General features: G+C 38.1%; 2 protein-coding genes and 3 long non-coding RNA genes across 10 annotated transcripts; 4 read left to right on the top strand and 1 right to left on the bottom strand.

Moving 5' to 3' along the window:
* The first annotated feature begins 222 nt into the window (after positions 1-222).
* LOC139194424 (uncharacterized) lies at positions 223-2,787 on the top strand. 3 transcript variants are annotated; one of them, XR_011579238.1, is made up of 5 exons: positions 223-392; positions 475-634; positions 740-808; positions 1,506-1,564; positions 2,603-2,787. It is a non-coding gene; the product is annotated as an uncharacterized lncRNA (long non-coding RNA). The 3 variants fall into 3 exon arrangements; XR_011579237.1 differs by having other exon boundaries at positions 2,609-2,719; XR_011579239.1 differs by lacking the exon at positions 1,506-1,564 and having other exon boundaries at positions 235-392; positions 2,603-2,664.
* Positions 2,788-6,956: 4,169 nt separating this feature from the next.
* LOC139194423 (uncharacterized) lies at positions 6,957-9,534 on the top strand. Of its 3 annotated transcripts, none has more exons than XR_011579235.1 (5): positions 6,957-7,127; positions 7,210-7,369; positions 7,475-7,543; positions 8,241-8,299; positions 9,338-9,534. It is a non-coding gene; the product is annotated as an uncharacterized lncRNA (long non-coding RNA). The 3 variants fall into 3 exon arrangements; XR_011579234.1 differs by having other exon boundaries at positions 6,970-7,127; positions 9,344-9,453; XR_011579236.1 differs by lacking the exon at positions 8,241-8,299 and having other exon boundaries at positions 6,970-7,127; positions 9,338-9,399.
* A 1,440-nt stretch (positions 9,535-10,974) lies between these two features.
* LOC139194640 (uncharacterized) lies at positions 10,975-11,613 on the top strand. The gene has a single exon (XM_070819530.1). It carries the CDS (start codon positions 10,975-10,977, stop codon positions 11,611-11,613), a length of 639 nt encoding a protein of 212 aa, XP_070675631.1.
* Positions 11,614-11,823: 210 nt separating this feature from the next.
* LOC108173070 (uncharacterized) lies at positions 11,824-15,052 on the bottom strand. Of its 2 annotated transcripts, XR_011579232.1 has the most exons (5): positions 14,830-15,052; positions 14,186-14,399; positions 12,932-14,071; positions 12,338-12,596; positions 11,824-12,239 (listed from the first exon to the last, which is right to left on the bottom strand). It is a non-coding gene; the product is annotated as an uncharacterized lncRNA (long non-coding RNA). The 2 variants fall into 2 exon arrangements; XR_001789678.3 differs by having other exon boundaries at positions 11,824-12,596.
* A 5,218-nt stretch (positions 15,053-20,270) lies between these two features.
* Positions 20,271-23,427, top strand: LOC103421812 (BTB/POZ domain-containing protein At5g60050). The gene is made up of 2 exons (XM_008359853.4): positions 20,271-21,343; positions 22,252-23,427. The coding sequence occupies exons 1-2, from the start codon at positions 20,696-20,698 to the stop codon at positions 23,206-23,208; spliced, it is 1,605 nt and encodes a 534-aa protein (XP_008358075.3). The 5' UTR covers positions 20,271-20,695; the 3' UTR covers positions 23,209-23,427.
* Positions 23,428-23,824: the final 397 nt, after the last annotated feature.

Raw genomic sequence — 23,824 nt, 5'->3', positions numbered from 1 at the left:
ACAGCCCGTCCCGGAATTATTAATTCCGAGGACGTGAGATGACCAATGTGACCTTAAACGGGATTAAGGTGTGTAAATGTATGACATTTGTTTTACTTTAAGATCCTAAACTAGGGTTAGATTTATATTTGTATGTGTTAATTTGTGCTTGGACTTAGGTAGGGCCTCCTACCCTGAATTCCCTCCCTAAAACCCGTAACCTTTCTTCTCTCTTCTTCTTTCATTCCAGACTCTCTCTCTCTCTTATTCTTTTCTGAAAACTCTCTCATTCTCTCTCTTACTCTCGAACTCACGGCAACCACCAAGAACCACCACAATCTTGTACCAACGTTCCATTTAAGACCACCATCGTGATCCTGGGGACTTCACGAGCACGGGGATACCAATTTCAGGTGAGTTTCACTTCGAAAACCCTAGTTCTAAAGTTGCCGTGAGATGACACTGTTCATGAGCTTTGAATTGGTTACGTTTTAGGCTAAAACAAGATCACAGCGAGTTTAGTAAGGTCCCAAGGAAGCTCGGAGTGCTTCGTTGGAAGTTTTTGGACGTAAGAACACGGAGATCGACAAGTTCAAAGTTTGGCCGGAGCTTTCGAGGCGTTTTCCGGCGAATCCCCGGCGAGTTAGGAGTCGAGGTAGGTATCAATCTCTTCGTCTCGTCAAGTACTACAACTTTCCTTTTTGTTTCACTCAATTTCGTTGAGTATTGAAGAAGTTATACTCATTTGAAAAATACCCAGTTTCCGGCGACCTCCGAGGCTTTCGAGGCAGTTTCCGGCCAAACCACGGCGAACTAGGTGTTGTGCAAGGTACCATTCTCTTTGTCTCTTCAAGGGCTACAACTTTCGTTTTTGAATCACTTGATTTCGTTGAGAAATGACAAAGTTATGGCAATTTGAAAAACTGCCCGGAAAACGGCCGCCGGAAAAACCAGTCCGGCGACCCAAGGAAGAAGAAGGTGCTACAGTAAAAATAAAAAATAAAAATAAATTATTTTAAAAATATGTCGACGTCCGTGACGTCGAGTAGATCACTGTGGTATATTCATATACCTAAATTGAACACCGTATGAGAAAGTTATTGAGGATTGTTGGTTAGGTGTTCAAATAACGTTTTATAGTTTTCACATTTAGGTGAAAATGTGAATTGATGATCCGACCGTTGGATCGTCACCAAACTTTGATACGTTGTAATACGTAATATTTGAGGATTATTGGAACTTACGGATTGGGAATCCGAGTTACGGATCTTCCGGAATTGGAATTGTAAGTCCATAATATAAAATGTTAACCGTCACTTAGTTTTGGAAATTGACGGAGATCCGACCGTTGGATGGTAATGAAATTTTAGGATGTTGTCCTAGAGGTATAATGTGGACCTCTGGAAGTTATGGATTTAAAATCTGAGTGGCAGATCTTCCGGATCGATCAACGTAGTGACGTATTTTATATAAGTTATGTATTCTATCGATATGAATTCTGAGCCTGGATTTGATTACTATTCTAGGTGGCGATCGTCATGACGCCTTGATGTGTGGTGCTAGGGAGTTGTTGGACGAACTCCAGGTGAGTGGGCAGTTTTGTTTTCCGTATATATATATACTTGACGTTTCCCAGAAATTGAATTGAAATGAAAATATGTTTAAAATGAAATGCATATGAGTTATGTGGAAAAACGGGAAGTGAAATACCATGCATAGAATTGATATGAAAAGTATATAGAAATGTGAGTTGAAATGCCATGCATGAATTAATATATGATGCATATGTATGAATTGGTGCGGTGGACGCACATGTAAGAATTGATTTATGATGCATATGTATGAATTGGTGCGGTGGACGCACAGGTAAGAATTGATTTATGATGCATATGTATGAATTGGTGCGGTGGACGCACAGGTAAGAATTGATTTATGATGCATATGTATGAAATGGTGCGGTGGACGCACAGATGAGTATTTAATTACTGTTATGATGATGATGATATATATTGAGCTCAAATCCTGCACCATGGTTTAGTGCTTATAGTATTCACCGCATCGCACGCTCGCCTTGGATCCAAGTAGATGCTAGTCGTACAGTCCACGCGGAGTGGGTACGACAGACCAGTCGCGAGAGTGTTAGTGAGATTCCGACTGGTGGGTGACCTTAGATTATGTGCACAGATGATTTATGAGAAGCACTAGAGCGTAACTTGCGTGCAGAAGGCCGGACGGGTCACAGAGGTGACTCCGGTAGAGTGATAATGATAGATTTTGAGCTCTAGGTTCAACCGTACAGGGCTATTAGAGGGCCTACGGTTGATTACTTTCTTGCACCTGATATGATTATGTTGATGCATTCATACCTTATTACTGTTGAGATGATGTGGCATGGCATAATTAATATGAGAAATGTTGAGATGATGTGGCATGGCATAATTGTTATGAAAATGTTGAGTTAACGACTTGAAGTTTTGAGAATATATATGTATATTTATATTTTACATTTCTGGGAAAGTATACAGGTTTTACGGAGAGGGGTTACAACGTTTTGAGAAATGTTTGGATTTGGAAAAAGAATTGTTTTACTGACCCACTCAATTTTGGTTTTGCGCCCCTCCAGGTTCAGGAATCACAAAGGTGTGGTGACTACGAGGAATTCGACGGTGTTCTGACAGATTGGACAAAATCAGGACTCACCTTCGGGTGTATCAACTTATAAATTGTATCTTAAAGCTTCCGTACTGTGCAAATGGTTACGTCACTCTCACGTGACGGCCAGCATGCCCTCCTTCGGGACTGGGTGTGTCAGTTGGTATCAGAGCATGGTTGCAATCTTGGACATCTTGAGAAGTCCTAGTGAATTCTGTCAGAACTACACCGCCTCGTAGCAAGCCACGTAGTTAGAGGAACTTAGTCTCCCTGATTTAGCGGTTTAGGGGGAAACTATTACTATGGTGCTTCAGTCTATTGTCTAAAGGGACATTTTAAGATGGGTAATGAGTTGAACTTGAATCACCTTATGAAATGATGAACCTGAGAGAGCGAAGTAACGGTTTAACCATTTGGAAAAGATGTTTCAGGTTATGCAAGTCAAAGGAAATTTCCTTCTGACAAGGGGTCGAGACGACTACCTGGTTTTGGTTATGAATTTGTATCCTGGTGGAAACAGGAGTATGAATTGTTGTCACCAGAGGAATCAGTCGATTGAGAATTGTTTAAGGACTTGTTTAAAGGAAAAGTTTATCCCTCCGGCATTTATCGATGGTAGTAAACAAGAGTTTACAAATATGAGACAAGGAAGGTGATGATCGAGGGATATTATAGAAAGTTTTCAGACTTGCCTCGTTCCATCCAGATATGGTTGTTAATTTGGTGGAGGTGTTATGTTGTTTTAAGCTGGGTGGCAAAAAGGGAAGTGGTATTTTGGGTGACCACTATCCATTATACTTCTTACCAGGAATATACGAGATGCTGTTGAGTCTTGAGGACTCTGAGAACATGATCAACGAGAATAAAGAAGAATAAGAAATGAATGGGAATTTAAAAGAAGACGATAAAGTTAATGATTCGTCTTATCAAGGATATAGAAAGATTCAGAGCTTCGAAAGAAGTGAAGCTAGAGTTAATTCTTCCAGCTGAGGTTTTAATGTCGTTGGTCAGAGTAAAAGTGATGGATATACTGGTAATCCCAGATATTTGAGACAAGGTGTCTCGAGTAAAGGAAATGTACTTTGTGCAGCAGGTACAAAATTAACACTTTGGGAAGTGTGAAATTAATGCATGTGTTTATGTGAACAGATGGGACACAGAATTGTGAATCGTCCCTAGAATCAGTTGTACTCAACAATTTTCCATGATATCATAGTGTCGATTCAGCAGAGTTATGGACTTAGTAGTTTGGTCGGATTGACCGTGAGTACAAAGAGATTTGATGAGTTATATGTTCAGCTGTACAGACCATGAGAAGTGGATTCGACTGACACATGAGAAATTGGTGAGTTATAGGCTCGGCCGTACCGACCACGCGGAGTGGATCCGGCCGACGTACTATTGAGATAAGAGTTGAATCAGTCGTATTGATCATTCTAGTTGACTTCGGCTGATATATTTCTTATTATGTATGTTATTACCTTGAGAGTAGTAAATAAATGTAGTTGAGATGAGTGTATGTATTTTGCATTGAGTGACAAAATAGTAATGTTATATCTTTGAGAGTGGTTGCCTACTTATCGAGACAACGATGATTTATCAGTATTGCGGGCTGCAGACCGTAATATTAATAACTCATTCGTGGATTCGTTAAGCAAGCAAACCGGTAGATTATTTTACGTTAGTATTGTACTTATTTGGAATGCTTAATAATAATAGAATATATATTGTATCAGTTAATTCTGTTCCATTAGATTGGTTGGTTATAATTGTGACAAGACGAAATGTTATGGGAAACCAGTACTTTCCATCGATCTGGATGAACAGAGATTACTTTTGTAAGTATGCAAAATGGATTGAGTCAGGCTGTTATTTATGCTGTGAGAGCAAAGAGATTGTTTTCGAAAGGCTGTCAAAAATACTTAGCTCATGTGGTGCTAAATGATGTTGTTTGGAGTAGTGTGAATAATGTCGAAAGAGTTAGACTTTTCTTGATGTCTTCCTTGAAAGTATACCTGGATTGCCTTCAGGCAGAGATATGAGGTTCATTATTGATTTGTTGCCAGGTATAAATTTATATTGGAGATTGGTTCAGGATGAGTTAAGGGAATTGGAAATTCAGTTGAGAGAATTGGTTGATAAAAGTTTTATTCAACCTAGTACAACACTTTTGAGGAGCCCAGTTTGTTGGTGAGGAAGAAAAATGGATCTTGAGACTGTTCATTGATTATAGACAATGGAGTCGGGTAACGATTGAGAACCGTTATCCATGGTGATGTACTGATGTTTATTTAACCAGCTCAGAAGTAAATTGCGAAGATTCAAAGATTGAATTGAGATCTGGTTACTACCAATTGAATATTTTAAGTGACGTTGATCATAAGATGGTTTTCTGGACTTGTTATAGTCTTTATGAAGTTTGGTGATGCTATATGGATACTCATGCTGTTTTATGAGTTGATGGATGAAGTATTCCAATAATGCCTTGATAAATTGATATCATTTTCATTGACGATATTCTGGTATACTCTAAGCTAGAGCAGAGCATGTAAATGTATTAAGTCGATGAAGCAAAGATTGAGAGAACGTTGGTTGTATGCTAAGTTTAGCAAAGGCTAAAGTTAAACGAATCAAGTGGCATTCTGAGAATTGTTATATATTCTTAAGGTATTCAAGTGAATCCTTAAAAGATAGCAGAAATTGAGAAATTGGAACAACCACAAGCCATAATTGAGATTCGGAAATTCTTAACTTATCAGGCTATTTTGGATGGTTGTGAAAGAATTTTTAGTCATTGTTTTGTCATTGATGAGACTGTTGAGAAAGGAGGTTATGTATGAGTGGGAAGGAAATTGTGAGCAAAGGATTCAACAACTGAAGTATTTCCTCACTCATGCACGTATTTTAGTAATCCCAGAGAATAATGGTAATCATAAATTTTTAGTGATGTTTCTTGAATGGTATTGGATGCATGTTGATGCAAATGTTAGGGTGATTGCATACGTTTCACGATAAATGGAACCTCATGAGATGAATTACCCTACGGGTGACTTGGAAGTCATGATTACCATTCTTGCTGTGAAGTTATGAAGGCATTATATTTGGTAAGAATGCAAGATTTTTACGAATCCAAAAAGTCTTCAATATCCATTACTTGGAAGGATTTTGATATGAGGCAGCGAAAGTGAATTGTATTGCTTAATGAACATGATTGTACGATCAGGGTGATCGTAAAGTTTGTTCTAGCTCAAGCACTTGGCGAGAAGACTACAGTAAGATTAATGTCTGGCACGTTTGCCAAGATTATCTTCTTGTGGATTGGAAATCAACTGAAGTAAAGTTGAGAATTGGAGATCGAGAAGAAGCTCTACTTGCTAATTTTCAAGTTAGGCCTGTTTGGTAAGGTCGTACTCGAGACTCAAATGGTATATGGATACAAGCAAACGAAAACGTATGTGCCTAATGCTGAGGATTTAAAGCAAGCAAATTTGGATGAAGTACATTGTTTAGCTTCTGCAATATTCCGGAAGTAATAAGATTTATTATACCATCCGACGTTGTATCGGTCAGCAGATTGAGGCAGAAAGAGATAAACCTTTGGATTGAGATAATTATTTTCTGTTTCGCAGTGGAAATGGAAAGATATTACTTTGGATTATGTGTACAAGCTTCCTTGTACACAAGATGGTTATGATCGAATTTGAAGTGATAGTTGGTCAATGTACCAAGTTAGTAAAATTACTCCAGTGCTGAGTAATAACTTTTTCCCAGACAGGGCAACGGTACTTAATGTATTTTGTGTTCGATGCGTTGTCGCTAGGTGGCAGAGTCGTCACATGAGATTCTAGTGCAACTATTGAGAATTAAATTGGATTCGACTTGATAAGGAACCAAGGACGACTTTGGATTGGAAAAAAGAAGGTCCTAAGAATTAAGACAGAGTAAGTAGTAAAAGCTTTGTGAAGGAAATCATTCAGTAGAAAATTACATGGGAGACAGAAGAACGGATGAGAGTTATGTATCCGAGACTATTTTATGAGTTTTGATGTTCTGGTTGGTGATTGGAATTTCGGGGACGAAATTCTATAAGGAGGGGAGATTGTCACAGCCCGTCCCGGAATTATTAATTCCGAGGACGTGAGATGACCAATGTGACCTTAAACGGGATTAAGGTGTGTAAATGTATGACATTTGTTTTACTTTAAGATCCTAAACTAGGGTTAGATTTATATTTGTATGTGTTAATTTGTGCTTGGACTTAGGTAGGGCCTCCTACCCTGAATTCCCTCCCTAAAACCCGTAACCTTTCTTCTCTCTTCTTCTTTCATTCCAGACTCTCTCTCTCTCTTATTCTTTTCTGAAAACTCTCTCATTCTCTCTCTTACTCTCGAACTCACGGCAACCACCAAGAACCACCACAATCTTGTACCAACGTTCCATTTAAGACCACCATCGTGATCCTGGGGACTTCACGAGCACGGGGATACCAATTTCAGGTGAGTTTCACTTCGAAAACCCTAGTTCTAAAGTTGCCGTGAGATGACACTGTTCATGAGCTTTGAATTGGTTACGTTTTAGGCTAAAACAAGATCACAGCGAGTTTAGTAAGGTCCCAAGGAAGCTCGGAGTGCTTCGTTGGAAGTTTTTGGACGTAAGAACACGGAGATCGACAAGTTCAAAGTTTGGCCGGAGCTTTCGAGGCGTTTTCCGGCGAATCCCCGGCGAGTTAGGAGTCGAGGTAGGTATCAATCTCTTCGTCTCGTCAAGTACTACAACTTTCCTTTTTGTTTCACTCAATTTCGTTGAGTATTGAAGAAGTTATACTCATTTGAAAAATACCCAGTTTCCGGCGACCTCCGAGGCTTTCGAGGCAGTTTCCGGCCAAACCACGGCGAACTAGGTGTTGTGCAAGGTACCATTCTCTTTGTCTCTTCAAGGGCTACAACTTTCGTTTTTGAATCACTTGATTTCGTTGAGAAATGACAAAGTTATGGCAATTTGAAAAACTGCCCGGAAAACGGCCGCCGGAAAAACCAGTCCGGCGACCCAAGGAAGAAGAAGGTGCTACAGTAAAAATAAAAAATAAAAATAAATTATTTTAAAAATATGTCGACGTCCGTGACGTCGAGTAGATCACTGTGGTATATTCATATACCTAAATTGAACACCGTATGAGAAAGTTATTGAGGATTGTTGGTTAGGTGTTCAAATAACGTTTTATAGTTTTCACATTTAGGTGAAAATGTGAATTGATGATCCGACCGTTGGATCGTCACCAAACTTTGATACGTTGTAATACGTAATATTTGAGGATTATTGGAACTTACGGATTGGGAATCCGAGTTACGGATCTTCCGGAATTGGAATTGTAAGTCCATAATATAAAATGTTAACCGTCACTTAGTTTTGGAAATTGACGGAGATCCGACCGTTGGATGGTAATGAAATTTTAGGATGTTGTCCTAGAGGTATAATGTGGACCTCTGGAAGTTATGGATTTAAAATCTGAGTGGCAGATCTTCCGGATCGATCAACGTAGTGACGTATTTTATATAAGTTATGTATTCTATCGATATGAATTCTGAGCCTGGATTTGATTACTATTCTAGGTGGCGATCGTCATGACGCCTTGATGTGTGGTGCTAGGGAGTTGTTGGACGAACTCCAGGTGAGTGGGCAGTTTTGTTTTCCGTATATATATATACTTGACGTTTCCCAGAAATTGAATTGAAATGAAAATATGTTTAAAATGAAATGCATATGAGTTATGTGGAAAAACGGGAAGTGAAATACCATGCATAGAATTGATATGAAAAGTATATAGAAATGTGAGTTGAAATGCCATGCATGAATTAATATATGATGCATATGTATGAATTGGTGCGGTGGACGCACATGTAAGAATTGATTTATGATGCATATGTATGAATTGGTGCGGTGGACGCACAGGTAAGAATTGATTTATGATGCATATGTATGAATTGGTGCGGTGGACGCACAGGTAAGAATTGATTTATGATGCATATGTATGAAATGGTGCGGTGGACGCACAGATGAGTATTTAATTACTGTTATGATGATGATGATATATATTGAGCTCAAATCCTGCACCATGGTTTAGTGCTTATAGTATTCACCGCATCGCACGCTCGCCTTGGATCCAAGTAGATGCTAGTCGTACAGTCCACGCGGAGTGGGTACGACAGACCAGTCGCGAGAGTGTTAGTGAGATTCCGACTGGTGGGTGACCTTAGATTATGTGCACAGATGATTTATGAGAAGCACTAGAGCGTAACTTGCGTGCAGAAGGCCGGACGGGTCACAGAGGTGACTCCGGTAGAGTGATAATGATAGATTTTGAGCTCTAGGTTCAACCGTACAGGGCTATTAGAGGGCCTACGGTTGATTACTTTCTTGCACCTGATATGATTATGTTGATGCATTCATACCTTATTACTGTTGAGATGATGTGGCATGGCATAATTAATATGAGAAATGTTGAGATGATGTGGCATGGCATAATTGTTATGAAAATGTTGAGTTAACGACTTGAAGTTTTGAGAATATATATGTATATTTATATTTTACATTTCTGGGAAAGTATACAGGTTTTACGGAGAGGGGTTACAACGTTTTGAGAAATGTTTGGATTTGGAAAAAGAATTGTTTTACTGACCCACTCAATTTTGGTTTTGCGCCCCTCCAGGTTCAGGAATCACAAAGGTGTGGTGACTACGAGGAATTCGACGGTGTTCTGACAGATTGGACAAAATCAGGACTCACCTTCGGGTGTATCAACTTATAAATTGTATCTTAAAGCTTCCGTACTGTGCAAATGGTTACGTCACTCTCACGTGACGGCCAGCATGCCCTCCTTCGGGACTGGGTGTGTCATATAGCAACTCCACCCTTGGAGCCCTTCCCCTAGGCAATCCATTATTCAATCCACCCTGTGAACAGTAACTGCCATAATGAACAATAACTGTCTTTTGCATCTCTACTCTTGCACTTGAATAGCCCTGGCAATGGGCAATAAAATATTTATTAATTTTTTTTTACAAAATAATACTAAATAATTTTTTTTGTAATTTCGGATAAGATATTTTAAATCGTTCTCGTTGCGCCACGTGTCATTTACCCAAAACGACTATTATTGGTCATAGATTTCGATAAGAGTTTTATCAAATGTCATCGTGCCACGTATCGTTATTTTTTCAGAATCTTTGAAAATAGATTCCAATCAGATTGTAAATCGTTCTCGTTGCACCACGTGTCATTATTCAAAAAGATAATTATTGGTAATGGAATTCGATAAGATTTTTATCCAATGCCGTCGTGCCACATGTTGTTATCTTTCAGAATCTTTTAGAATATATTCTTATCAGATTTTTAACGAACGACGGCATGCCACGTGGCACTATTTACAACCTAATCATTTCAGAATCCTTCATATAATCCATCATCCATCCTTTTAAATCTCACACCAATTTTCTTAATATCTCTATCATTATTCATAGTTTTTGCTTCCTTCTTCACTAAATCAAAATCTGTATCATTATTCATAGTTTCTACTTACAATGTCTTCTTCTTCAAGCATGATGTGGGAAATCGATCAAGAAGAGGAAGAATTGTTTAACCAATCTGAAGGAATGTTCAATCTCCATATAGCCAAAAATGATAAGGAAGAGGATGAGGAGCGGAGAAGGAGAGATGACGAAGCAAGAATGGCCAGAGACTCACATTCTCGTCAAGTCATCCAAGCTGTGGCTCATATATGCAGGCCCACCCGTTCCAGAAACCTTGATAGAAGCAGGCAACAACGAGGTGAAAAGTTGTTGGACGATTATTTTAGCCATAATAGTGCATTTCCTGATACGTACTTCAGACGTCGTTTTAGAATGGAACGACATTTGTTCAACAAAATCATGATTGCTGTTTGCAACCATGATTCTTACTTTGTGCAAAAGAAGGATGCTTGTGGTGTTATGGGTCTCCTTCCCGAGCAAAAAATTACTGATGCGCTGCGGATGCTTGCGTATGGAGCAGCTGCAGATCAAGTGGATGAGATAGCGAGGATGGGGAAATCAACCATTCTTGAGTCCCTGATGAGTTTTGCGGAGCAGTCGAATCTATTTACACTGCAGAGTACCTCTAGAAAGCTACTCACATGGACTTGGAAAAACTTCTGAATAAGGCCAAGATGCGAGGTTTTCCTGGGATGATTGGGAGCATTGATTGTATGCATTGGACGTGGAAAAACTGTCCAAGTGCATGGCAAGGCGCTTATGGAGACAGAAAAGAAGCAAAAAGTATCATTTTGGAAGCAATGGCATCTTTTGATACATGGATTTGGCATGCCTTTTCGGGGTTCCGAAAGCTCAAAATGACCTCAACGTCCTTGCCCAATCCCCAGTGTTCAACGATATCCTACAAGGAAATGCACCAAAAGTCATGTATGAGGTCAACAAACGTATGTACGACGGGACATACTACCTAGCTGACGACATTTACCCAAAGTGGTCAACATTTGTCAAAACAGTGCCACGTCCGCAAAGTGCAAAGGAAAAACACTTTCCAAGATGTCAAGAGGGGTGCAAGAAGGATGTGGAGCGTTGTTTCAGTATCCTCCAAGCTCGTTGGGCGATCGTCAGGAGTGCTGCCAGATCATTTGATGTAGAGTCGCTTCGATCCATCATGATGATGTGCATCATTCTTCACAACATGATTATGGAAGATGAGTATGATTACGAAGCCATTGATGAATATGAGTCAGACACGATGAACAATTCAAGAACACGTATATATTGTGCTCATGACGCCACTGATGAGCCTATGCAACATGAGCCATTAGAAAGGGATGGACGTTACAATGAAAGGATCATTCAACGATATACAACATTTCAAAGGCTAAACATGCACAATGCACCGCAAAATGACTTGATAGAGCACCAATGGGTATTGAAACAAGCTGAAGATAATTAAGTTCATTTAGTGTGTTTTTTATTATTTGGTATGTTTATGTAATTTTATTTGGTGTGTTTTATTTTACTTCATTTGGTGAGGTTTTTATTATTTGGTGTGTTTATGTAATTTTATTTGGTGTGTTTATGTCATTTGAATAAAGATTCTCTTCTAGTATAAATATATTACCATATTGAATAAATTTATTCTCACTTTAAATAAAGTACTAAATTCAACATAAAATACTCAATTCAATAAATAATAAATTACAACCCAAGGTGATTGGAAAACTATGGGCTCCGATTACAAAAAGTACTCTAATCATCATCACTTAACCAATTTGTGGTGCTAGGATGATCTTCTCTTGTCGTGCTAGGACCATCTCATCTTGCTCTCGCTTCTCTTGCATGCCTCATACGCACCACATCCTCTTTCTCTGACTTCCAAAAATATTTAGAATTTGGAGACTTCCCTTCTAAAGGAGTGTTCATAATCTCACGATCTCGTTGAACCATTCTTTCTTCTCTAACCAGTTCCCTTTCTTGCTTAAGTAGCTCTCTTTCTCTCTGATTAGCATGAAATTCTCTCTCAACAGCTGCAGCTTTTGCCTCATCTCTAGCCTTATCAGCCTCAAATTTCGTCATTTCCTACGCCAAAGTCAATTCACTATGGCGAGTAAGTTTTTCCATGTACTTTGCATAATCATGCTTGGAAGCACTTCATTTTCTCTTTGAAGCCTTCTTACCTTGAGGCCTAATTGGATAACGGGTCAAACCCGACGCTTGTTCAGGGATGGACGTTTCAGGCACTTCTTCTGCATCATCTTCTTGCGAGCTATTATCAGGTGTAGAGTATAGCAAGGTGCTGTTCATGACAACTTCTGGACCGACATGCACAACTCTGAATTTAGGACAATCTTTGACAATATTTCAACATTCCCACCGGTTGAATGATTTATTTTTGGTTTTGGTTTTGGCACCATACCAAGCTTGTGCTTGAATTAGCTACACAATGGGGGAGAATAAATAATTATAATTAAAGTAGGTAACAAATAAATAATACAAACAAATAATTATAATTAAAGTATGTAACAAATAAATAATACAAACAAATAATTATAATTAAAGTAGGTAACAAATAAATAATACAAACAAATAATTATAATTAAAGTAGGTAACAAATAAATAATACAAACAAATAATTATAATTAAAGTAGGTAACAAATAAATAATACAAACAAATAATTATAAATTAAACTAGGTAACAAATAAATAATACAAACAAATAATTACAATGTAAATTTGGGTATAGTACAAACAAATAAATAATAGATTGTTACCTGATCTGTGTAATTTCCCCATTTCGAAGATTACTACTAGCTTGTGCCAAGGCGTCTCTCCAAATAGTAAACGATTGGCTAAGTAATTTCCAACGACTAGACATCGATTATTTGGTTCTACTCCCACCCATTTTCTCAAGATAATTGGTATGAATAAGACTCCACATTTCTCGCAACTGCATCTCATTACCCGTAAGCGAACTATGAGTAACTTCAACCCAACTAGTACAACGCAACATCTTCAAGAAGCGATCAATTCGTACCTGCAGTAGTAGTCATTTTGTTGAAAGAAATTGGATTGAAACTTTGAAAGAAAGATAGGAATTTGATTGAAAGTAGTTGAGAAAATATGAAATTGTGGTGTAAGGTAGATGATAATGAGAAGGTATTTATAGAAAAGTAGAAACATTTTTTTTTAATTTTCAAATATTTTTTTCGGATTTTTTATTTTTTTATTCAAATAATTAATCTTTGCTGTTGGATTTAAAAAAATTTGAACTCCAACACTCCAAATTGTGCCACATGTCACAACAATAACTTTTCTTAATTTTAAAACTATTTTTTTCTTTTTTTTTTTAATTTATAAAGCAGATTAACATCAACCATTGATATCAGATCGAACGGTTGATATTAAATCAGCTTTTTTTTTATATTACCGTTGGAAATCGGATGGCTCGTATTAAAGAGCCGTTGGGATCGAACGGACCATGGGAAGCCACGTGGTTTTCCAACAGTCACTACATTTCCTGGTGTGCGGGCCCTGTGCCCTGTAAACTTGTCGGTTGATGCGCCCCCACTCGCAAGTGAGGGGCGCGCGCCTGACACAAAAAAAAATTAAAAAAGCACACACAACTCGGGCTGCATGCTTGTCAATTCTCCACAGGCCTGGCCCTCGGGCTTCCACATTCACTCGGGCTGCCCAAGGCTGGAGGCCTATCCATTGGCCCTCGGGCCCTTTCCCTTCGCCTGTCCCCGAGCAACCACCAAGGGTGGAGTTGCTCTTAATGAAAAGTAGAGTGGATGTGTAATGGGGCAGAAGTTCTTTCATATGTGATGAGTTGTTTTTTAGTCAAACATTGTGAAGCTTCCCAAACAAACACCAAAATTCAGAATCTTCACACGGTTTTCGTCCCTGTAAATCTACACAATCAAAAACGTCCAACCATAAACTAACTCAAAATTTTCAATTTTTATATAATTGAAAAAGAAATATGATATTAAATGGATGAAGAAAATGAAAAATGGGAGTTATACCGCTTGAGAATGGCTTGACTACTTTCTATCGACGGTCAGCAGGTGCTTCCTAGCCATTCATCGAGCGGCGGCATTTCAGCTGCTGGAAGAAAAGAAGAGCCGCAAAGGATGAGAATGGTGGTTGGGGTCCTGAACTAGATTTTCGCATAACTACGCGGAGGTTGCAGTTTGCTCGGAAGAAAACGTGATGAGTAACAGTGGGATGAGTATGGATCTGAAAAGAAAATAGGAATTAGCTTTTCTTTTAATGAAATTACAAAAATATCCTCAATTAAAATTTGAAAAAAACAAAGCCTATTTTCTAGTTTGCAGGCCATGACCCAAGAACTCCATCCAATTTTGTAACTCATGAACTAAATTGTACCTTATGTTTTAACTTAGCGACTTGAGTCAAGATTTTAAATTAGCGACTTGAGTCAAGATTTGAGTGAAATGTGCAATGGTAGGCAGAGGATGCATTTGAAGCATTTCGTCGAACACATGGAGTGCATCCTCAAGATTAGTTACTTTAACACGCTGAAGCAATTGGGTTTTTGCAGATTTGGTTGGATAAGAAGGTCGAGAGTGAAACGGAGCCAAGTAATTGTTGAAGAATAGAAAAATAGTTGATTTATGAAGAAGAAAACAAGGCACAGGTGGCATACCCCTCACTTTCACTCTCTGTCTGCTGCCGATGCCATAACCAACCTTCAAGGGAGAAGCAATTGTGGTCGTCCGCAGCATCTTCAGCATGTCTGTGAGTGAGCGAGTCTCAAACCTCCAACCGGCTTCGTCGATAAATCTCAAGTTTCATATCCTTCCATATTTGCTTTTTGCTTTTTCTGTTTTGCAGAACTAAGGACCGATTTTATCAGTTCCAACAGTAAAACAAAACAACAAAAAAAACTTATCTTTTTATTTATTTTTCTTATTATTTTCTTTCATAAATAAATATATTATTATTGTATTTACTATATAATATTTAAAAATTTTGAGCCAAAAAAATATAATATTTAAAAAGTTTTTTCTTTTTATTGAGCCCTAAATTTGACATAGCTTTCACCTTTTCTGAAATAACCCAATTTCTTAAAAACTAGCCAAGGTTAATTAGTGCATTAATTTTTTTTTTTGAAAAAAGAAAAAGCAAAATAATTTAGTATATTATAAAGTAACGAGTACGTAGTCTACCTTGAGTCTTGCTCTGTAAATGGGTCAGTTTAATTGAGTTCGGCTTGGTTTTAATCTTAGCCATTAAGTATGGGTCACTCAAAATTAATTTGTGAATTTAACGGGTTATTCGGATCAAACCTGTTGAGCTAATGGGTCACCATTTCATCCGTTAACACTAAGTAACAGTTTTTTTAATATAAATTTTTGCAGAAGTAAGCATACACGATTAAAAGTTAAAGAGTTAAAGAAAAGTAGAGTGGATGCGTAATGGGGCAGAAGTTCTTTCATATGTGTTGAGTTGTTTTTCAATCAAACATTGTGAAGCTTCCCAAACAAACGCCAAAATTCAGAATCTTCCCACGCTTTTTGTCCTTGTAAATCTACACAATAAAAAACCTCCAACTATAAAATAACTCAAAATTTTCAATTTTGATATAATTGAAAAAGAAATATGATATAAAATGGATGAAGAAAATGAAAAATGGCCTGACTACTTTCTATCGGTGGTCAGCAGGTGCTTCCTGGCCATTGGTCAAGCGGCGGCGCTTCAACTGCTGGAAGAAAAGAAGAGCCGCAAAGGATGATAATGGTGGTTGGGGTCCTGAGCTAGGTTTTTGCAGAACCGCGCGGAGATTGCAGTTTGCTCGGAAGAGGACAGGAGGAGTGACGGCAGGATGAGTATGGATCTAAGAAGAAAATAGGAATTAGCTTTTCTTTTAATAAAATTACATAAATATCCTCAATTAAAATTTGAAAAAAAAAAAAGCCCATTTTCTAGTTTGCAGGCCATGACCCAAGAATTCCATCCAATTTTGTAACTCATGAACTAAATTGTACCTTATGTTTTAAACTTTTAATAACTCCAATTTTGTAGAGTAAATTTCGTTTTACTTTCTCAGGTTTGAATACAATTACAACTTTATAAATATTTAAAACATTTCAATCTTATACGTTTAGTTATTATTTCATTTCAATTTCATATAATTGTTAGAAAAGTTGTTAAGTTGTTAGTTAAATAATGACACGGTAATATTGTATTTCACATTTCTGCTTACGAGGTTGCCAATTTGTGCCACATGGTTTTTTTTTTTTTTTAACAACCGATATTATCTACAATAAGGGGGAGGGGGTGGGCTTAGCCTTACAATGTGTTAGCAATAATTTGGTTCAAACTCGCCTTTGGCGAGAATTGAATTAAGACCTCTCACTTACAAATGAAGAAGAATACCACTAGATCGTAGTATTAAGTGACATTTGTGCCACATGGTTAGACAACTAATAATTTTTTTTAACGGTCAGCCTCAATCCATCCGCACCCCTCCACCACCCGTTGTTGGCGACAACTCCAACACCCCTCGTTGTGTTCTCTGAGTTCTCATCTTCCAAACCCATCTCGTAGCAGGCGAAGGGGGTGGATTGCACGGAGTGTGTCTCGGATTGAAGGGGTAGGGCCCAATTTGTATTTATAATTTATTTTATAATCTATGCAGACAAATTTGATTGCCGCATCAACAAATATATAGACCCTGCATTTGCCAAGTTGTCATTTACCGATCAAATTAACTGTTTGACTAACGAATGTGATTAAAATGTTTTTAAATATTATATGAGGTTACAATTATACTCAAACCTGAGAGGGTGAAATATAATTAACCCAATTTTGTAACTCATGAACTAAATTGGACCCGTCACCTAGCGTGCTAGGTGAAAATGCACTCTCCACTCGAGTTTTTTTCCCATAGAATTGTATATATATTTTTGTTTTAAGTAGTGTAAGGAGATACTCTCTCGAGTCTCGACTTAGAAAATTGTTATTCACACTCTAAAATATTTATTAATTGTGAGAGCAAGATATTAATTTTGAGTGTCAACAACAATTCATAGTGGCATAATAGTTAGACACGATTCTAAAAGCATACTAAATCGGTTAAACTAGTCACCTAACGATTCTTCTGGTCAGTAACGTTGTGACGTCGTCATATCAGCTGTACTCATCAAAAGTTTAGAAGGAATAAATGGAATTTGGCGTGGACTCCATCGTCTATGTATTACATTGTTTGTTTGGTGCCAAATTAGACTCTTACCTCACAACATAATTATACAAACAAAATGGAAAAAAGGAATCATCCTGCTGCAGAACATCATCGCACACTTGAATGTTTGCAATTGCAGTTCCAAACCATGACATTGCTCAACCAGCTATGACAATATGCTAAAAGTTTGGCTACGACGGTGAAAATTTAGGGTTGGTTTGGTATTACTGTGCTTTGAAAAAAAAAACTATTTTTACTGTGTTGTAAGAATAAGTAGTTGTGAAATAAAACTGCTAAATGTTTGGTAAACTTTTTTGTAAAAGTGCTTTTGGAAAAAAACAGTATTATAGTATTTGGTAAACTTTTATGTAAAATAGCTGCGACTGTGAAATGACAAAAAATGGTATAATACTAGATGTGCCATTAATTTAAATAAATAAAAAAAAACCTTTTTCTCTCTCATTTCTTCCCCCAATTTCCTAACCCTAAACGCCAATCCAATCTTACTCAACAAAATCAAAATTGATATATTTAAAATGACAGTGACTTTGAAAATAAGCAGAGTTACCAAACACAAATTTTACTCCAACTTTTTTTCATCCCTACTTTTTTTTTAAGCACCTCAATGCCAAACCAGGGCTTAATCAAATGAAGTACAGATAACATACATGATCCATGGTTTTCAAAGGCGAAGCAGCTTCAAAGTTCATGAGCACATTTTGTTCCGACTTTCAAATATGCAAATTGACTTCATAATGCTTTTTATATCAATGGCAACAAAGCGGGATCCACTTCATCTTTAGAGCGTAGGTTAAGAACCAACTCGTGTGTTGATGCATCTGCCAAAAAACCTTTCTCCACCATTTTTCAAACAAGTCATATTGCCCTTGACGTCTCATTCTTATTGATAATCCCCCGGACAATGGTGTTATAGGTGTAATTGTCTCGAGGACAGCCTCTCTCTTCCATTTTTGTCAGCAACTTCTTTGCTTCGCGTATTAGCCCTTTCTTTCAAAATTCATTATCATTATGCTATATGTCCTGACAAGGCACATGCGGCATACCTCTCAGTCTCAGTCTCAGTCTCAGTCTGCTGCCGATGCCATAACCAACCTTTAAAGAAGAAGCAATTGTGGTTGTCCGCATCATCTTCACCATGTCTATGAGCGAGTGAGTGCTGTATTTCATAAATATATTAAAAAATATTATTTATTACTTTATTTACCTTATAATATTTATAAAAAATTTCTTTTTGCTCAACCCTAACTTTTATGTAGCGTTATCTCTTCTTTTTTTTTCCTTTCATTTTTAATTATTTTTTATAAAGAGAACAATTATTGGCAAGTCAAGATTATTCATCCTCTCCAGGCCTAGAGAGGTTATGGATTTCATAAATATATTAAAAAAATATTATTTATTACTGTATTTACCTTATAATATTTATAAAAAATTTCTTTTTGCTCAGCCCTAACTTTTATGTAGCATTATCTCTTTTTTTTTTCTTTCATTTTTAATTATTTTTTTATAAAAAGAACAACTAGTGGTAAGTCACGGTTATCCATCCCCTCCAAGCTCAGATTTCATAAATGTATTAAAAATTATTATTTATTACTGTATTTACCTTATAATATTTATAAAAAAATTCTTTTTGCTCAGCCCTAACTTTTATGTAGCGTTATCTCTTCTTTTTTTTTTCTTTCATTTTTAATTATTTTTTATAAAGAGATTAACTAGTGACAAATCACTGTTATCCACCACCTCTAGGCCCAAAGAGGTTATGGAGAATTTCACCCTGCTCGTGGTAGTAAAACAGACTCACCAGTTCGGAGCATTGAACTCGGGACCTCCCACATTTTTTTGTTTATTTGGGAAGCTGCAATTTGCATTCTTACTACTGGGCCACTTGCTGTGGTTTAGCGTTACATCTTCTAAATTAGTGTCTAATGTCTAAAAAACTAGCCAAGGTTAATTAAGCATTCATTTATTTATTTTTATTTTTTTCCAAACAAACAAAATTATCTACACTAAGTAATGGAGGAGTGGGCTAAGTCTCACAATGGACTAGCAGTAATGTGGTTCAAATTATCACTAGATCGTAGTACTAAGTGGTCAAACTCACTCTATTATTGACTTTGCACAAATATTACAAGGATAATGGAGCAGCATTGCAAAACACAATAATGCCTCTGGGTGCTAGTCTTAAAACATCATTTGGTCCAAGCATGTGGCACTGGTTATGAATTATAATGATTCTTGTATAAACATTCACCCAGCCACACTATCTCAAGAGTAATCATCCTTCACAAATCAAATTAATACTTTAAAATCACCCACAAATAATTTAGTTTGGGCAACGTAACGTAACATGACTTCACAGAAAACTTGAAAGAAAAAAAAGTTAATTTCATTGTACCCAAATATCAGTTTCTCATCTCGATCACCCTTCAAGATTACCAGTAGAAAAACTTCAGTGCCAAAATTCATCGTTAAACCTATCTCCAGCATGTAGCTCTTCGAGCTAGGAGCGCATCACCAAGGCAGAGCAAAAACGAACATAGAATCGCGCTCCTCAAGTGATATCATTCACCCGTCGCACGGAAGTTATTTCCTATATTGCTTTAGCCACTACATATGCAATGACAGTGTCACTCCTGCACAAAACAGAAGGCCTGAGACACCATTTCCCCAAACTCCTATGCCCTCCTCTGCAACTAAAACACTTTCTTTCTATCAAAAAAAGAAAAACCATTATCCCATTGTTACTATGATTAGATTATCAAAATCTGGATTAGGGTTAATTAAACCAAAGTCAGATCCATTTTATAGACTAATTAAAAGCTGATTAATATTATAATTTATACGTAATAATACACAGATGGGTCCATAAACTCCCTTCCTCCTTCATTCCCTACCCAAAAAAGCACAATTTTACAGCAAATAAAACAATATCGTACGACTGGAGTGAGTGATTGAGTGAGTGGGCAGCTCACCTGTTAATATAATTACCTTCTTCCTTCCTTGAACAAACCCTTTTTCTCAGGTTCGGTATAATCATTCACACCATTACCTCTCTCTCGATTTTCTTGGATTCCTACTTTTTCAATTTTCCCGGAAAATATTTTACCGTCTGCTTCCCGAGAAACCATTCTTTATTAATTTCCCTCTCTCTCTCTCTCGCTTTCTACTTTCCTAGAACATTTCAGTTCTTTCACTCACTCCAATCCTCCAAGAACCCATCTTTCTTTCATCCTTGCATCCCCAGAAAAATCCCACTTCTGGGTTTTCTTGACCACCCACTTAATTCCCCCACCGAGCTATCAGAGCTCCAATGGCGGCCGAGAACGCGCTGAAATCGAAGGAGGTGTCAGCCATGATCAAACAGGGCTTCATCTCCGATCAAACCCTCTCCTTCTCGCCGTCAAGATCCCTCTCCAAGTTATATTCCCCCACCTCCTCGGCCTTCAAACCCCTCTCCTCCCCTCCTTCCCAACCGCCGCCGCCGCCACCACCCCCACCGCCACCGCCGCCACCGCCACCGCAACTCGCCAGGACAACTCAGTCCCTGACTCGGGTGACCCAGTCCCAAACCCTCCACGAGATGATGTCCGACGGCCAGCACCGGAACTCCAAGCTCCTCCCGGACCGGAAGGTCCACGAGAAAGTCCACAGGCTCCTCCAAAACGCGCCATTTCGGAACCCCAATTGGGGAGGGCTGGTGTCCGGCGACGTCAGGCTGATGGTGGTGGCCAAGGACGGGTTCAGGGTCTCGATGGATGTGCACAAGAGCGTCCTGGAGGCGAAAAGCCGGTTCTTCGCCGAAAAACTCCGAAAAGATCGGGGCGTTTCGCACTGCGTGGAGATTTCGGACTGCGATGATGTGGAGGTGTATGTGGAGGCTGTGGTTCTCATGTATTATGATGATTTGAAGAGGAGGTTGATGGGTGAGGAGGTCTCTAGGGTTTTGGGTTTGCTGAAGGTATGTGCTTTTGGCTTTTAGCTTTTGTTGACTGTAGCTTATAAGCCTTTTCTCTGTTTTGTTCGTCTTCGTCTTATACTCTGTTTGGTTGGTGAGAAAATTTTGGATTAGGACATATGGGTTTTGGAAATCTGTACACTTTTGGGATAGGCAGTACACGTTCATGATGTATTGAAGTTACTAAAGCAGACGCAAACAAAAATGATCGTAATTAGGAAATTTATGTATTGCGTATTTAATTTGATATATTACTGAAAAGGTAATACTAGAAAGATTAAAATTTTAAATCAAATTGAAAATTAAATGATGTATCACGAATAAGAAATAATCACGTTAATCAACGCTTAAGGAATAATTCAATCATCAACAACCAAATAATTTGATTTGCAAATTTGGTTAAAAAAACTTAATCTCTCTAGCGGTATCCTTATTGTAAATGTCGAGATACTTAGAGTAATATTCTTTGAACTATAGTTCAATTGAAGCTTTGGTCCTTGACTTAAAATTTGTGAGTTTTTGTATCTAAATTTGTTATAATGTGGAGTGAGGATCCTTTTGTTAACTCCGTTAGGGCTTCCATGTATTGTTTTTCCTTCAAAACACTTTATTTTGGATGGAATAGAATTGACAGAATAAAAAATCTATCATAAGAATTTAAAACCTAGAAGTCCCATTTTTCATCTGCAATTTCTTGTGCAAAGCTGCATTTTTGTTTTCCTAATTCATCAAACCTTAAAACAACGACCCGACTCTGTATTATATATATATGAAAATACAAAAGAATTGTTGTAAATCGATTCAAAATTGAAAAAAAACTCGAATATTGGTTGACAAGGATCACGTCTGCGTTAATTTTGTTCATTGCGTTAGTGATGGTGGATATTTGTAAAATTAATGTTTTGTTGCAGGTATCTGCTGCTATCATGTTTGATGAAGGGATTACCTCATGCCTGGAGTATTTGGAAGCTGTTCCATGGTCTGAGGAAGAAGAGGAGAAAGTTGTATCGCAACTTGGTGAGCTCCAGCTTCATGAAGACTTAGCCGGTGAAGTTCTTATGAGAGTGTCATCTGAACCGTCCATTTCTGCAAGAGCCGATGATATCTTCATGAGATTGCTGACCGGAGTTCTTCAAGCGAAGGATGATAGAGCTCGTCGGGAAATAAAAACTCTCATTTCTCGGTTGCTCAGAGAAGATGCAGCCAGTGACGGCAACATGATTGATGTCTCTAAAGAAACCCTTTACCATCTTTGCCATAGATGTCTCAGTTCTCTTGTTCTGTGCTTATCTGAAGCGACATCCGCAGATGATGGCAGGCGGGATCGCGGGGTTTTGATGGCGGAGATAGCGAGAGAGGCCGATAACATGCAGTGGATTGTTGGTATTCTGGTGGACAAGAAAATGGGTGATGAGTTTGTGAAGTTATGGGCGGATCAGAAGGAGCTTGCTGTCCTGCATTCGAACATTCCAACCATGTACAGGCACGAAATCAGTAGAATCACTGCTCAGCTGTGCGTTGCAATTGGGAGCAGGCATTTGCTTGCGCCCAAAGAAACGAGATTCTTGCTGCTATCAACATGGCTGGAAGCTCTGTATGAAGACTTCGGATGGATGAGGAGGGCTTCTTCGAGGTCTTTTGATAAGCAACTGGTTGAAGAGGGAATAAGCCAGACAATTCTCACGCTGCCATTGCAGCAGCAGCAGACTATTTTGCTTAATTGGTTCGATCGGTTTCTAAACAAGGGAGACGACTGCCCCAACATTCGGAAGGCGTTCGAGGTTTGGTGGAGAAGAGCATTTATCAAACACGTATCGGAGCACGAAAATACCCAGGTAGAAATAACTGTTTGTGACTACCCAAGCTGAATAAAATCAACACAGAAATGTACATGTAGATATATTTTGTTTCCTGTACCCGCTTTTGATGAAAACTTTAGGTTTCGAAGATCATCAATGCTGTGAAAATCTTACATAAAAAGATATATTTTGTTTCCTGTACCCACTTTTGATGAAAACTTTAGGTTTTGAAGATCATCAATGCTGTGAAAATCTTACATAAAAATTATACAGGTACTCCTTATGCAATTTTATCTGAGATAGCTACTTGTCCTTGTACCATCTATCGTAGGCAAAGTTAAAGCCGCTAATGAATCAGACGAGTTTACACAAATGATTTGAAATCCGACTGCCACATGTTGCAAAGAGCACAAGCTTCCCAGTTAAAATGAGTTCTATTAGTCGAGCATGTGCATGATCTGGTAACCGAGCCGAATATTGGATTGCTGCGAGTAGACCTGGCATTTTGGATCCGACCTGTTAACCCGATCCGTTAATATTTAGTATTTGGATGGATGCTTAACGGGTTGAGTCGCTAATGGGTGAACCCGTTAACAACCCGTTAAATAACAGGTCACTTTGGGTCAACCCGTTAGACTCGTTAGCATCCGTTAGTTGAGGATGTTTTAATAATTCCAGTCAAGTC

This window comes from Malus domestica, chromosome 03 (genome assembly GCF_042453785.1).
Source record: "Malus domestica chromosome 03, GDT2T_hap1".
Taxonomy (NCBI): Eukaryota; Viridiplantae; Streptophyta; class Magnoliopsida; order Rosales; family Rosaceae; genus Malus; species Malus domestica.
The sequence above is the reverse complement of the archived record's forward strand: the minus strand, read 5'-3'. Positions and strand labels throughout refer to the sequence as shown.

Excerpts from the sequence above, each read along its gene's own strand:
- LOC139194640 (XM_070819530.1), top strand. The coding sequence starts at position 10,975 with ATGGATTTGGCATGCCTTTTCGGGGTTCCGAAAGCTCAAAATGACCTC.
- LOC103421812 (XM_008359853.4), top strand. The coding sequence starts at position 20,696 with ATGGCGGCCGAGAACGCGCTGAAATCGAAGGAGGTGTCAGCCATGATC. Across the intron at positions 21,344-22,251 it reads GGGTTTTGGGTTTGCTGAAG|GTATCTGCTGCTATCATGTT; the intron begins GTATGTGCTTTT and ends GTTTTGTTGCAG.